Here is a 14,075-nt window from a genome sequence, read left to right on the forward strand (position 1 = left end):
CATGTGAGGTATTTCTTGGACCTTATAGAGAAATGACTCATCTATTCCTTTTTTTCTCAAACCCTTAATTTATCTTTCAACCCCCGGATTTGTAGAATGTGCTTTATTTAGCACTTGTAGACTAGAATTAATTTTTTTTTACTCTTTTATTTCTTATGTGATTCAAAGGGAGTGAAATTGCTTACTATATATTGTAGAAGATTTATCTATATTAGACATTAGTAGACGTCATATTTCTCTAAAACATCATTCATATTGAAATCCAATTAACACAACAATCATTCCAACTTATTTTCCTTTAATAATCTCTTTAGTAATGCCTATAATTTTTGTCACTAGTTTGGTTCTTAGTTCCTTTTATTCTTGTTGCTTGATCATTGCATCCCTTTCACATAAATGGCTTCCCTTTTATATTTGTGTTCAAGTGGACTTCTTTTCTACGAGACATGACTCTTTGTGCATTTCATTATGGTGTTTATTAATAAAAAGGAATGATTTTAAATTAAGGTATTATTGTTGCCTATAAATTATATAACACAAGCATTCAATTTGTTCAAAACAAGTTTATCTTTTTTAGATGATTAAAATACTTTGTTTCAAAGGATTTTTATGGCCTTACTTACTTATTTTATTACCCACATATATACATGTTATTTTAGATTTGAGTTTTTCCCTTATTGAATCATACATACGTAGATATGTATGTATTACATAAAGTATACATATAAATATGTAGGTACACATATATCTATGTACATATGTAATTACATTATATATATACATATATCAAAAAAAAAAAAAGTGGGATACTTTTAAAAAACTTGAGACTTTTTGCTCTGATTATTTGTGTGTTTTCATATTTGAAGAGTAATTAATATAACACTGTGGAGATTATATAACTTTGCATATTTATATTAGAGGTACTATGGAATGACCAATTTTTTTAGTATTACACAATGACCAACTTGTAGGCATTGGAAAATGATGGAGAAAAAAGTTAATTTCATTTCATTTATTAAATTACTTTTTCTCCCTTCTTAAGATTTCACTTTATGTACTTTTGCATTCACATTTAATAACTAATTAGTAATTATTAAATGGCATTTACCTTTTAGGTTACCCTTTTTCAGGTTTCGATCTCCTTATATAAGGATTGATCTTTTGTAATTATCTCTCATCTTTTTCATTTCTGAGAATACAATTTGCATTTTTTCAAGGAAAACACTTGTCTCTTCTTGTCTTTTTCTTCTCTATGACAGGTTTTTACATGTAAGTATTCTTTAGGTTTTGTGGATTAGTATTGCTCAAATCCTTCATGGAATCAGAGTCAGATTTGTTGTAGCTTGTTCACTATTTCGAGAAAAAGAAGAACAAGGGTTTGACAAATCATATCTGATATTTTTTGGATAACTTTTTGTGAAAACAAAGGGGGTCTCTAATTTTTGAAGCACTTTGAGGCCAAACAGACCTCACGATTAGATTCAGAAGGCGTCAAACCCCCCATTTACATATAAAGTTTGTTGATTTTGGACAACATTGACCTGTGATGCAAAAAAAATTGCACAATAGGGTTGTACAGCCTCTGCACAAACTCTGAGGTCGATTTCTATTAAAAATCACACAAAAAATGTTTGCAGGCTAACGCAGTTTAAAAAATTGGGTAGCAGTCATCAAAACTACTAGCAGTAGCAGTAAACGCCAGCGGTCTCGTTGACTGCTGCAGCTCCAGGCCATCGCTACTAGCGGTGCCTCCCACCTACCAACACCACCACAACTCCGCCGCCCTCCCTTCGCCCGGGCTACACCATCGCTCCGCTTAGGGTGGTAATTTTTTTTTAAAAAATTAATAATTTTTTTTAAGCATTAATGGGGGCCTATCATTTTTTGGGGATATCTTGAGCATATAGGGGTCTTTTTCAGTCCAAAAGAAGCGTTGGAAATCTAGTTCCAAGACAGAGACGATGGAGCAGGTAGTTTTGAGATTTTTTTCCAGTTTGGTACTTGTTATTTTGCTTGAAGTTTGTTGATGACTTCTATCTTCTAGGGGGCATAACTTCTTCATTATAGCTCTATTTTCCAATCCGAAAAAAGAACTGGAAAGCTCTTCTCTAGCCCTACTCAAATTTTCTAATATTTTCATCAGTATTCCTCAAAGGTACATGTTATTCTAAATTAAACTTTTTTTTCTCTTCTCTCATTTATGCATTCCTACTAGCAACTGGAGTTTAGTTTTTTGCATTGTAGAGGGTGTTTTGTCATTTTTTTTTGTTATTTACTTATGTAAACTAGAACTTCATTCAAAAAAAAATTCAACACCTAAAAATAATGGCCAAGACCCTTGATAACTACACATGGAATACCTTGATGACTTGGCTTCTCTGGTCAAAAGGGTTGTGGTCTTGTTTAGATGTAGTGCAAGTAGTTTTATAGAGGCCTTTTGAGGTCATGCAACATAGGAACAATATGGATGAGGCAATAGGATTGGTTGCTTTATAGGTCTCTGATATTCTACAATTTCATCTTGATGGTGCAATACCCCTCTAGCTACATGCACCAAGCTTGAAGGCTTGTTTGGTATAGTAAATGAGTTCAGAGCACTTTAGATTGAGGGAGAGCTTACCTCTCTTATATGGTATTATTTTCCTTCCATTGAGGACTTCTTGATGAAGTTCAATCAACAAAGATCTTTATTGCAAGGTTGTGGGAAAACCAAGACTGATACTAAGTGCATCTACCTTATTCTTTTGAAGCTTCATGGAAACTTTTAGATTTTTCTTCTAGCTTCTATTCTTCCAAAGATGCTTTGGGTAATAGATTTACCATGCCTTCCTTTGAGGTTTTTTGTGATTGTTTGACTCGAGAGCAAGAATTCTCTCATAGGCTCATAGACTTATGCATTTGAAGCTCAGTCATCTTCACGGACAAAGGAGAAGACATAGAAATCTTATTCTAAAAAGTCTCGGATTTATTCTAGCACTCACAATTCATTAGGGACACCTCCTCCTAAGGGGGGTAAATCAAAGTCGAAAAGACCGACGTGTGCTTATTGTAATAAGCCTAATCATAATGAGTCACGTTGCTATGAGAAGAAGTTAGATGGCTATGTCAAATAGGTTTTAGATTTGGCAGCTCTCCTTCAAAAGAGCAACATTGATATTCCTTCTACTTCTCACAGACCTTCTTCATCATCATCATCATTCCAATCAGATGGTAAAGATATAGGAAAGGGTCATGCACTATGTGCATCTACTATTCCTCATTCTTCTAGATGGTTACTGGATTCAGGTGCTTCACACCATATGGCATCTTCTCAATATTTGTTCTCTTCTTTTGAGGTTTCTCCTACACATATTTTGATGGGGACCAACATTGTTATGACTATGTGTGGGAAAGGTTCTATTGACATTGATGATGGTATATTTCATGATGTACTTTGTGTTCCATCTTTGTCCTCTAACCTTCTCTCTATGTATCAAATTACACGCAATGGGATAGGGAAGACAGTTGAGTTTGCACAAGATTCAGTACATATCAGAGATAGTGAGATAGGCAATATTATTGCTACAGGGACTATTGATCATGCTTCCCACCTATATTCCTTCTCACATTTTGGTCCACCATCTCCACTATCAGAGACTCATTCTCTTTTTTCATGAGAGTTTATTGAGGTGAAGTTAGGTTGCTTGAACTTATGTGTTATTACAGAGACCAGTGTTGTGACTTCTACACCTCCACCTCTTGTTCAGATTCCATCTCTTGCACAGGATTACTCTTCAACATTGCTAATATTGCAGCTCCATTCATCGAGCCACCTACTACAGTTGTTGAAGATATATCAAAGGACACACATCTCTCAGATGACAAATTTAGCACACCTATTATCCCACCTCCATTGGAGATTTCATTTCAAGATTCACATGCATTCTCCTTTAAGCATCAACTAGGACTTCCAGTTGCACCATACATACATGGGTTCTATCATCCTTGTCCACTGCCTTTGTTTTCTTTAGATTGGAGCCACATTGGTGTGTTCATTGACACAACAGTTCAGCCATTCTGGGGGGGGCTATGGAGTCTCAAGCTTCTATCATGGAGGCTTTCATTGTATTTATGGCTTTCATTGTACTTATGGTCTTAAGAGATTCTCTTGAGATGTTTCATTTGTGTATCATTTTCTATCTCTTTTTGGAGTAGGGTTTTTCCCACTGGGTTTTCTCTATTTCTTCACTTCATAAAGATTTGATTCTGATTGGGTACCTCATCAAGCCTTGTTGTTGGGACCCAAGTTTGCTTTCAGCATTGTAGTTTCCTTACATTGTTTGTAGTTGCATTGTCACTCATCTTAAGAGGGGGTGTTAGAGAAAAAGGTTAATTTAATTTCATTTATTAAATTATCATTTCTCCCTTCTTAAGATTTCACTTTATGCACTTATGCATTCACATTTAATAATTAATTAGTAATTATTAAATGTCATTTACCTTTTAGGTTACCTTTTTTCGGGTTTCGATCTCCTTCTATAAGGATTGATCTTTTGTAATTGTCTCTCATCTTTTTCATTTATGAGAATACAATTTGCATATTTTCAGAGCAAACCCTTGTCTCTTCTTGTCTTTTTCTTCTTTGTGACAAGTTTTTATATGCATGTATTCTTCAGGCTTTGTGGATTTGTATTGCTCAAATCATTCAGAAAATAAGCATGGGCATGATATTAGAGGTAATATAGAAGGACCAATGTTTATAGTATTAAGAAATGAACATCTTGTTTGGAAAACAAACATGGTTGTGTCATTGGAAATTATATTTTTTGCAAGTTGGACACTAACTCTCCACAATTATATATAGATATAAAAAAATGACTAGCTTGCGGAAATTGGAAAATAAACTTGGTCTAAGAAAACTCATACTGTAATGCCTTGCCCTTAGATCCTTGGAAACAAGGATAAACATAAACTAACATTTTTTTTAGAATTGCATAGTAACATGCATAAAATAATTATAAGATAGCAACGAAAGACATAACTAACCAACTAACCAAATATCCCCAAGCATTCACTACTTACCAACGCATACTTTTTATCTAAGTGATTAACCATATAAAGTTAATTCCCAAAGGTGATTAACTGAAATGTCCCCTTTATGATTTTATATGATATTTAAAGCCTTTAATCAAAATTTAAAATCAAACAACCAATATTTCAAAAGATCAACCAATTTCTCAATAAAACCCAAACCGGGTATGCCCGAAATAGTGCCAAAAACTTCACAACTTCACATATTATTAATAAATCTGAAAGTAGACATTTTTACAAAAGAAAAATCTAGCATAATGGCCTACAAAATGACATTTCTAGATCTTTATAGAGCTTACACAATAGCTCCCAAATGGAGGACAAAAACAATGCTCATCGAGCTCCCGAAAACAACACAAAATAGCCCAAAAAATAGCACAGTACTAATAATCTATCACATAAGTATAACCACGACCCAATACATATATTCAGCTCTATTTTAACATCTAAATGTCTGCAATACACTAAAAAACCAAACTAATATGAAATACTCAATTGGAAACACCAAACTCTTACAAGAAACACACCCGAAAACCCACAAATTTGCATTGTTCAACATAAGGGAAAACTTTGCATGAGCTTGCACATGGAATGGCCTCAAACTCCCTTCCTTAGCCTTCCTGGAAACTTGCAAACTCTTGTCCTTGGGTCTCCTTCTCCACAAGTTTGGCAGCTTCTAAAGAACAACAAAGCAATGAGCAAAAATCAAGTTCTAGAATCCACCTGAAATGCCTCCAAACCCCTTTAAAAGAGGGAATAACCGTAAATCATGAACAAGAGGGGTCAATAATACATATTTTAATAATAATTTTCATTTATTAATCCATTGGTTTCCAAAGATTAGCCCCTTTTCTCGAAACTTCACTTGTTGAGCCTGCCAGCCTTAGCAAAAGTTATTATTTTTAATTATTTGAAAAGGGGTCGTGACATTAACGATATTCATTTTAAACCCCAAATACAAGTTCAAAAGTGATTAAGCAATAAAAGTTCATATTTGGACCAAACACAAATGGAATATGAAACCATCCAAAAAATAATCTTGCATTTAGTTCTAAATTATTGACATAACCAAGTTGGAGCTCATTAAGAGACATGTTCAACACTATATCCCTTGGGATATAGTGTTGAACATATCTCTTACAATTTGACGATGTTCAAGAAAAGGAGTTAATGGAGTACTCCCCTCCCCAATAGTAGTTGCAAGTCCCTTGTTCACCTACTTTTTTGATAGCTTGTCTTTTTTGGAATCATGACTTTCTTTCTTTTTCAACTTCCTCTCCTTTTTTTGTTGCTCCCTTTCCTCCTTTCTCTATTTTATTAGTTGTCTTTTAAGATTTTGCTCATGTTTCCTTTTTCTCAGCTCAATTTGATTAATTTTCTTTGCTTCTAACTTTTCTTTCTTTCTTTCTTTCAACTCTTCAAGCTCAACCTTCTTTGCATCTTGTTGCTCTTACAAAATTATGTACTCATTTAGATGTAAGTATTGAGACTTTCTACCCAATCTAACAGTAGTATTATCAAAATGAATGGATCTCTTTGTAAAAAACTTAATTGGTAGCTTCAAAAAATCTTAGTGATCTCTTACTACATAACATTTGTTCATATTTTATCGTAAAAGATGTAGATTTCTTCAATGCATCTAGATTGTGTTCAAGTTCTTCATCTTCATCTTCATTATGTTCCAAATTTGAAGTTTCCCAATTTGTTATTTCTACATAATAATGAACCACTTCTAATCTTCTTCATTTTGGAAATCAAATTACACTCCCAATTCCTTTGCTCCTTTAACCCAATTAGGTGGATCAAACTATGTTGGCAAACTTATTTCATCACACAAGTGATTTTCATATCAATGTGTTTGGCTAACATGTGTTAGTGAAAACACAACAGGTGTTGATGAATTTGTGTTTTCATTTAGATCATTTGTCTATTATTTTTTCATCTATGCCAAACATTTTTCAATAGCATCAGCTTCATCACCAACTATCTTTAAGATGCTTGCAATTCCTACAACATCATTTTCATCTTCTACATTGAATGCATCACTTGATTTCATGTCATTATGTAGAGCATCTCTATCCAATGGCCAAATTTTAGTCCTTCAAAAACCAGGTGTGATGTTGTTAGACACAAGGGCAAGTTTGAAAGCTTTGCTTGCAAATTTTGCCAATTATATTCTCCTTATCTCTATGTGTGAATGTTTGACCATCTATTTTAACCTTTCAAATTTAAAATATGCCTTGAATGGAGAAAATACACTTACATCTAAAGGTTGTAATTTATGACTAGTGTGAGCAGCCAATGTAAGATCTAGTGTATAGATCTTGCCACTTGAATTGTGGCTAAAGCAACATGACTTCCATGTCCATCAAATATGAGGAGATTTCTATTTTTTGGTGAAGTACCACCTAGAACAAATCCAAAAAAATGATGCAACCTATTTAAGAAAAACTCTTTGGTCATCCAAGCATGTGTATGTGTTTCCATTCAAGCGCATGCCTTGCATATATTTAACAATATAATTTTTAATTCATCTTTTTGCTTTAAAAAGATAGAAGCTCGATATGTTTTGACATGCTCATTTATAGAACACGGTATGGTGATCTATTCTAGACATTTAGATAAGATTTAGGGCACACTTCTACTACCTAACTTTGCAATCACTTGCATCTTACAATTTTTACCTAGTTATTTGCACCCATGTTTTATCATAGTTCCATATGTGGGTTGGTTCATAACAATTAGTTTTCTGCAATATCGTCAAATTGACATAAAAATTTGCTACAGTACTTGGTTGTAGCATCATCTCTCTATCCCTATCTAGAGACTATGTAGTCCTTATTATCAAATCGGGATGGCATGTGCAAAATCTAACTCACAATGACCTATCTAAAGTCAATCTTGAACAAATTTGGCCTTGTTTGGTTGATGTGATTCATATATGAGTTAAGTTGAATAACCTTCAATCAACAATCAAGTTTATTTGAATAACCTCCAATCAACAACTGAGATGAGTTGAATTTTTACACCATTGAACAACTTTCATCTCTTCTTCCAATGGGAGAATTGTTTTTTGATTAAGTAAAAGGAGGTTTTGAAAGAACCTGAAACCTTGTACAAAGAGAAGAAAGATATAGCAATGAAGTATCTTAACACAACTGTGGAACACCACCCAGCAAACTAGAGGAACTCACCATAGTTCCCAACAAGAGGGTTAAAACCAACCCAAAAAAACACAACAAATGACTCTCAAGATTTACATTTTGGCTCAATCTTTTGAGAACGTAAAGAAATATCAAACGAATTATTTTTCCTTTAACTAATGTCAATCCATCCTCCACCTTTCCAATAGCCATCTACCAATCCAGAGATAAACTAGTAGAACTAGAGCAAACCGCAAAAGTATCCACAGAAGGGAAAGGGGTAGCACCACAACTAATCCCCAAAACCCTCCTAGAAGAAACATGGGCATCAATACCCACAACAACAAGAGAAAAGACAGTTGAACCAACTCTACCATCCATGTTCTAAACAAAGACATCATCAAAAGAAGGGACAACCTTAACATTATGAACCAAAGCCACCTTAGAGACAGCATCTGTAGCATCGAAGACAACAACAATAACAACTGCCAAAAAATGATCAATTTGATGTGAGCAATCTACCATACCCCTTCGTTGGAAACTTTTCAACCGTATAATGATAGTCTAAAACCCCCAACCACCAAGAAGGTGATTTCTTTGATCTAACCTTATCAGAGAAACACCGCACAATGAGATGGCCAATCTTGTGACATTTCCTCCATCTAAAAGGAATACCCTCATAATCAAGATTTTGGGTCAAAGAATAATTTGGAGAAGCCAAAGTAATCTATTCAAGAAGACCCTTAGAAATATCAACTTCCACAAGTATACGAGTATACATCATCTTAAACACATCAAAAGAATCTATATCAAGTATCTGGAAATCCCCAATGGACTCCCCCACAAACTCCAAGACTAAAACCAACCAAAGATGAAGAGGAAGATTTAGTAATCTTACCTATAAAGGTATTTTATTGAAGTATTTAATAAGAGAATCAAACCCCTAATATCAAGATTTGGCCATCAAGGGAAAACCACTCATCCCAAGAGAAACAACTATTACACAAGATGGTTTTCCTATTTACAACATTTTTAAATTTCACAATTAAAAAATCCCTTGTCTTAGGGTAAATTTGAATTGTATCAATTATGATTCGTTCCCAATGTTTGAAAATCCGAGCATGTAAATCCAAGAGGGCTACAAGCCCCTAAAACAAAAAAAAATAACAATAATAAAAGAGAAATGCTCCACAATTTTGAAGATCTCATCCATAATATTAGAATCAAAATTAACCACAACAAGGCTACTTACAATGACAAGCAACACCAAAGGACAAGGTCCCCCTCTCCCAACAAAGGCAAGTGATTGATAGATACCTACCTCAAAAGCAACCATAGCCACATGTGAAATCATTGACATCCCTATAGCAACCCAAGACCATGAGGGGGTCATTTGGGAAGACCCTAGCAACATCTAAGACAACATAGGAGTCCCACCACCAACCACAAGGGCAAGATACTTCCCAAGAGTGATAGCCACTAGCAAAGCACCCCCAAACACAACAAGGAGTGCAACAATAGCAAGAAGATAGTGGGCAAGAAGAACATTTTGGAACATAGCAATAGCATGAGCCAAAGCCATAATGTGCAATATTCCATGGGATCATTCCAAAGGGAAAATTATTAATAGTCCCTTTGTTTTTGTTTTTGTGAGTATGCTAGGATTCTTGACCTTTTTGTTGCTCTAGATTGTTTATATTCTTGGCAACATCAAGAGTTGGATTGGTTGAATGGTCAAGGGAGGGACAAAATTACTTTTCAATATTTAGAAATCACTTTTGAATACTTCAATTAATTAAGTGGTTTGACAAAGCAATTTTTCAATTGTGTTGCATTTATTAATTGATTTGAATGGAAAACTTGCACATAATTAGCTTGTCAAAAATTCCAATATTGCTTGTCAAAGACTTCAATTTTAAGTTTAAAATTTGCAAATAAACAAATATGGGTGACATAATGAATGCTTTTTAATGTTTATAATTGCAATGCAATATGAACAATTGTACAATACTTCTAACTTATAAATCAAGTGAAGAGCTATTATCTTTCCATTTGAAGAACCAATTTGTAATTATATACAATTTCAAATACAATATTTGATACATGATTCTTACAATGTAGAGAGTAATTTGAATTATGAAAACTAACATAAACCATACCATAACTCAATTTTTCATAGATTTTTATCATTTTTTTAAAAAGTAATAATACATACAATATTTATTTTCTTAATAATCTAATTTTGTGATACATGCATTTAAAAACCATATCTTCTTATTCAATCAATAAGCACCATCTCATACAAATTGAAAGCCCAAAGCCATCTCCCCTATATGCAATAAACAATATAGACTATCATCAAATTTATTTGCCAGATCATTGTTCCTTATCTTTTGATAAATTCAATTTTATTAGCTTGCAATTACATAATTTTACCTTACAAATTTGCCGAAGAGAGATACACTAAGAATAATGTGTGTCCAGACGAGGATATCGAAAACAACTGTGAGGTTACTATAGTTAATGCGACGTCAAGGCTTCGGAAACCATTTTACTGGCTTACAATTCAGTAATGATAACAAACCGAAGCCACCAAATCCAAATAAACAAAGCCCTAAAGCAGTCAGCCTTTCCATCAAAAGGTGGTGTTCAAAAACACCATGAACGGATCAAAGAAGACGAAACTGTAATCAATTTCACTTCTTTGGCGACTTAGGGGACTTTGGCTCCGCGGCCTTTTCAGCAGTCTTCTTTGGCAGAAGCACTTGATGAATGTTTGGCAATACACCTCCATGAGCAATTGTAACACCACTCAAAAGCTTTCCAAGCTCCTCGTCGTTCCTCACGGCCAAAAGAACATGTCGCGGAATTATCCTGTTCTTCTTGTTGTCCCTTGCCGCGTTCCCGGCCAATTCCAACACCTGCACAATCATGCATTTTTCTTAAAATACAAATTAAAAACTTAATGCACCAAGGGGAAGCTATGGAAAGATTTACTTGCTATTTCTGGATTTAGCATTTAGATTTCAAAATTAATGAAATGTAAATACAAAAATTGAATATTCGTAGAGATTTGAAAATCGTGGAAATTCGTTTGTAATTTCTAAATTTTACGTTAAACCAAAAAAGAATATCATTCTGTAAAAACCTCAGATATAGTCGAATCAACATATTATTATTGAATATTTGCATGGATCGTGAAAATTTGATATTAGTAATGTGAAATTTTCACATAAAAACAAAGATTAGTATAATAAAATGTTAAAAAATCAGAGATGCAAACAAACCTAGAATTAACAAATAAAAATAATTCATTGGCAACTAAAAATCTGAAATAGGATCAAATCAAGAAATGATAAACGAACATTTGCATGAATTATAGAAATCTCTGATAAATTTAAGCCATGGAAATACCTCAGCGGCGAGATACTCCATGACGGCAGCCATGTAAACAGGAGCACCAGTTCCAACCCGCTTTGCATATCTGCCCTTCTTCAAATACCTTGCGATTCTACCAACAGGGAATTGAAGACCAGCTCGAACAGTCTTCGTAACTGACTTCTTCTTTGCGCCTCCCTTCCTTCCTCCCTTCTTTGACGAATCCATTCTGCAGATCCGATTAATTTGTTTCTGCTCTGCTTTACTCGAATGACTATTTAATGGCTGCGTGAGGATTACCGGTATTTATATTGAGTTGAGCGAATGGAGAAGCCTAGACGTTGATCGTGCGCCGTTGATTATGACGGGATCGGATGGACCATGTTCGCCTCTGGTCGATCCGCGAGTCTCTATAGAAACCAATAGAATGTAATCTTCGCATAAGAAGAGGGAAAACGGGTGAAGTTCAAATTTTCGCTTTATTGCAAAAAGAGAGGGAATCTTTAATGTGTTTTTTATGGATGCTTTCTTAAATTGATGATAAATTCTAAGTGTTAGAAATAATTAAAAAACAAGAGTTCTTATGAGCTGGAGCCCGTGCTTTTGAAGAAATGAGGGGAGGGATGAAGTTGAAAAATATAAATAATAAGATTTAAAATTTTGAAATGTGTAATGAAATTAGATAAGAAAAAGAATATTTAAAATTGTTTTATTTTTAAGTAGTATTTAAACATAGTAATATTTTGAAATCAATTATATAAAAATGTAAACATAATCATATGTAATATTATTAATTTCTATTTTTAAAAAAATTAAATGTTGAATAATAATACTTCTAATTGATGTTAGCAATAAATTTTTTAATTTAATATTTTTTAAAGAATAATATCTTACTTGTTGAAGTCAGTCCATTACAGATATAAGTATAGATGTGAAGTCTCAACTAAATTTAGTGTGTCTTCCAAAAATAGAAAGCATTTTTGCCCTAAAAATATAATTTTTAAAGCTTACACTTGTTTTGGTGAATCAATTTAACATGAATAAGTGAGCATAGTAATTACATGTAATAGAACTACTATACCTAAAAATTTAATTCAATTTTTTTGTAAAATAAGCCGAGAGGTATCTAATTTCAATAGAATTTTTGTATTCAAATGAACACAAAAATTTCATGAATAAACTATTGTATTTGTTTTTATATATACTCTGCCTTGAATAATCTACCATTCGTGCTACATGTTTCCACCAGAGGGCACCTAGAAGGAAAGACTCTAAAGGCTTTGGATTGGGAGTATTCGTGGTGTTGGATTGGGAGTACTGGTTACAGAGTTTTCCTTTTTCTAATTTTCACTATTTTAATTATATTTTAATCTATTTCTATTTTGTTTTTTTTGACATGTAAATGAATGTCAAATTTTTTTCAAAATGCAAAATGTTTACATTAAAGATTGCTGCCACTGTAGAAAGCCTCTCGGCTTAATTATTATAGGCATTACTCAAAAGGAAAGAATATTTTTTCAAAAAATAATAGAGGGGTTAAAAAGAAACTTAAAATCCCCTTCCAATAGCTGGTAAAGTTAATTGGATAAACAAAAATCTTAAAAGCCCTCTCCAAATAGCAGACTTGGAGGAAATGCATGCTTAGCAAGACTAACATCATTTGAGGGTTATTATTATTATTTATCTCAAAATTTTAAATGCTTTCTATAGATTTCCTTGCAACTATTTTATTATGTATTTTGTGTACCCATGTAAGTAGATCTAGTATGTAGAAGAGAAAAGGGTTTGTGTGTAAAAAAAAAAAAACTTGAAATCTTACATAATCAGCATTTATTGTCACCCTAATCTCTTTTTGGGTTGAGAGAAATTGAGCTTGGTTTCACTATTGGGCATTGTGGGCATGCTAGCAACATGCTCTAAAGAATAGTGAGATTTAGTTGTATCACAAAAGAAGAACAAAAATCATGCAGAAGCCTAAATTAATTGGACTTGTTGAAGGATTATCTGGGTGTCAAAGAGTTCTAGCGTGAAATCAAGGGATAGGACAGAGATAAATATTAAGTAAAAACGGTGAAGTTTGGCAAATTGAAATGAAACGAAACTCTTTATGTTGAATAACAACCGTAACTTCGTATAATGACTAACAGCCATAACAGAGTATCTTGGAAAGATGGAAATCCAAAATCAAAATTAAGGAAGAATTAAAAAAATCTAGCTTACTAAATAGGGGCAGCAGACTTTACTCTGTTCACGTCATCTGTGCATCCACATTTGCTCAAGGGTTTGCAAACTCTACAGTCTCAAACATATTTGGAATAATCTTGATCTAACGGTACAAATTCATCTGCCCAAAATAGTGTTACGACAATTGGGAAAATAAAGGAGACAATCTGGAATCTTCACTAGCTAAACTTTTATTATTAATATTATTTTTAATACATGTTATACTAGCACCGCCTTAAAATTTTCTAATTTTTTACCAAT

At 33.4% G+C, this 14,075-nt stretch overlaps 1 protein-coding gene across 1 annotated transcript; it reads right to left on the reverse strand.

The window, feature by feature from the left end:
* Positions 1 to 10,592: 10,592 nt before the first annotated feature.
* On the reverse strand, positions 10,593 to 11,865 carry LOC149556298 (histone H2A-like). The gene is made up of 2 exons (XM_089830512.1): positions 11,628 to 11,865; positions 10,593 to 11,134 (listed from the first exon to the last, which is right to left on the reverse strand). Exons 1-2 carry the CDS (start codon positions 11,817 to 11,819, stop codon positions 10,910 to 10,912), a joined length of 417 nt encoding a protein of 138 aa, XP_089686638.1. The 5' UTR covers positions 11,820 to 11,865; the 3' UTR covers positions 10,593 to 10,909.
* Between the last annotated feature and the right edge of the window lie 2,210 nt (positions 11,866 to 14,075).

Source organism: Cupressus sempervirens, chromosome 5, assembly GCF_028749045.1.
Source record: "Cupressus sempervirens isolate cs-2001-9-10 chromosome 5, ASM2874904v1, whole genome shotgun sequence".
NCBI lineage: Eukaryota > Viridiplantae > Streptophyta > Pinopsida > Cupressales > Cupressaceae > Cupressus > Cupressus sempervirens.

Excerpts from the sequence above, each read along its gene's own strand:
- LOC149556298 (XM_089830512.1), bottom strand. The coding sequence starts at position 11,819 with ATGGATTCGTCAAAGAAGGGAGGAAGGAAGGGAGGCGCAAAGAAGAAG. Across the intron at positions 11,135-11,627 it reads TGGAGTATCTCGCCGCTGAG|GTGTTGGAATTGGCCGGGAA; the intron begins GTATTTCCATGG and ends ATGATTGTGCAG.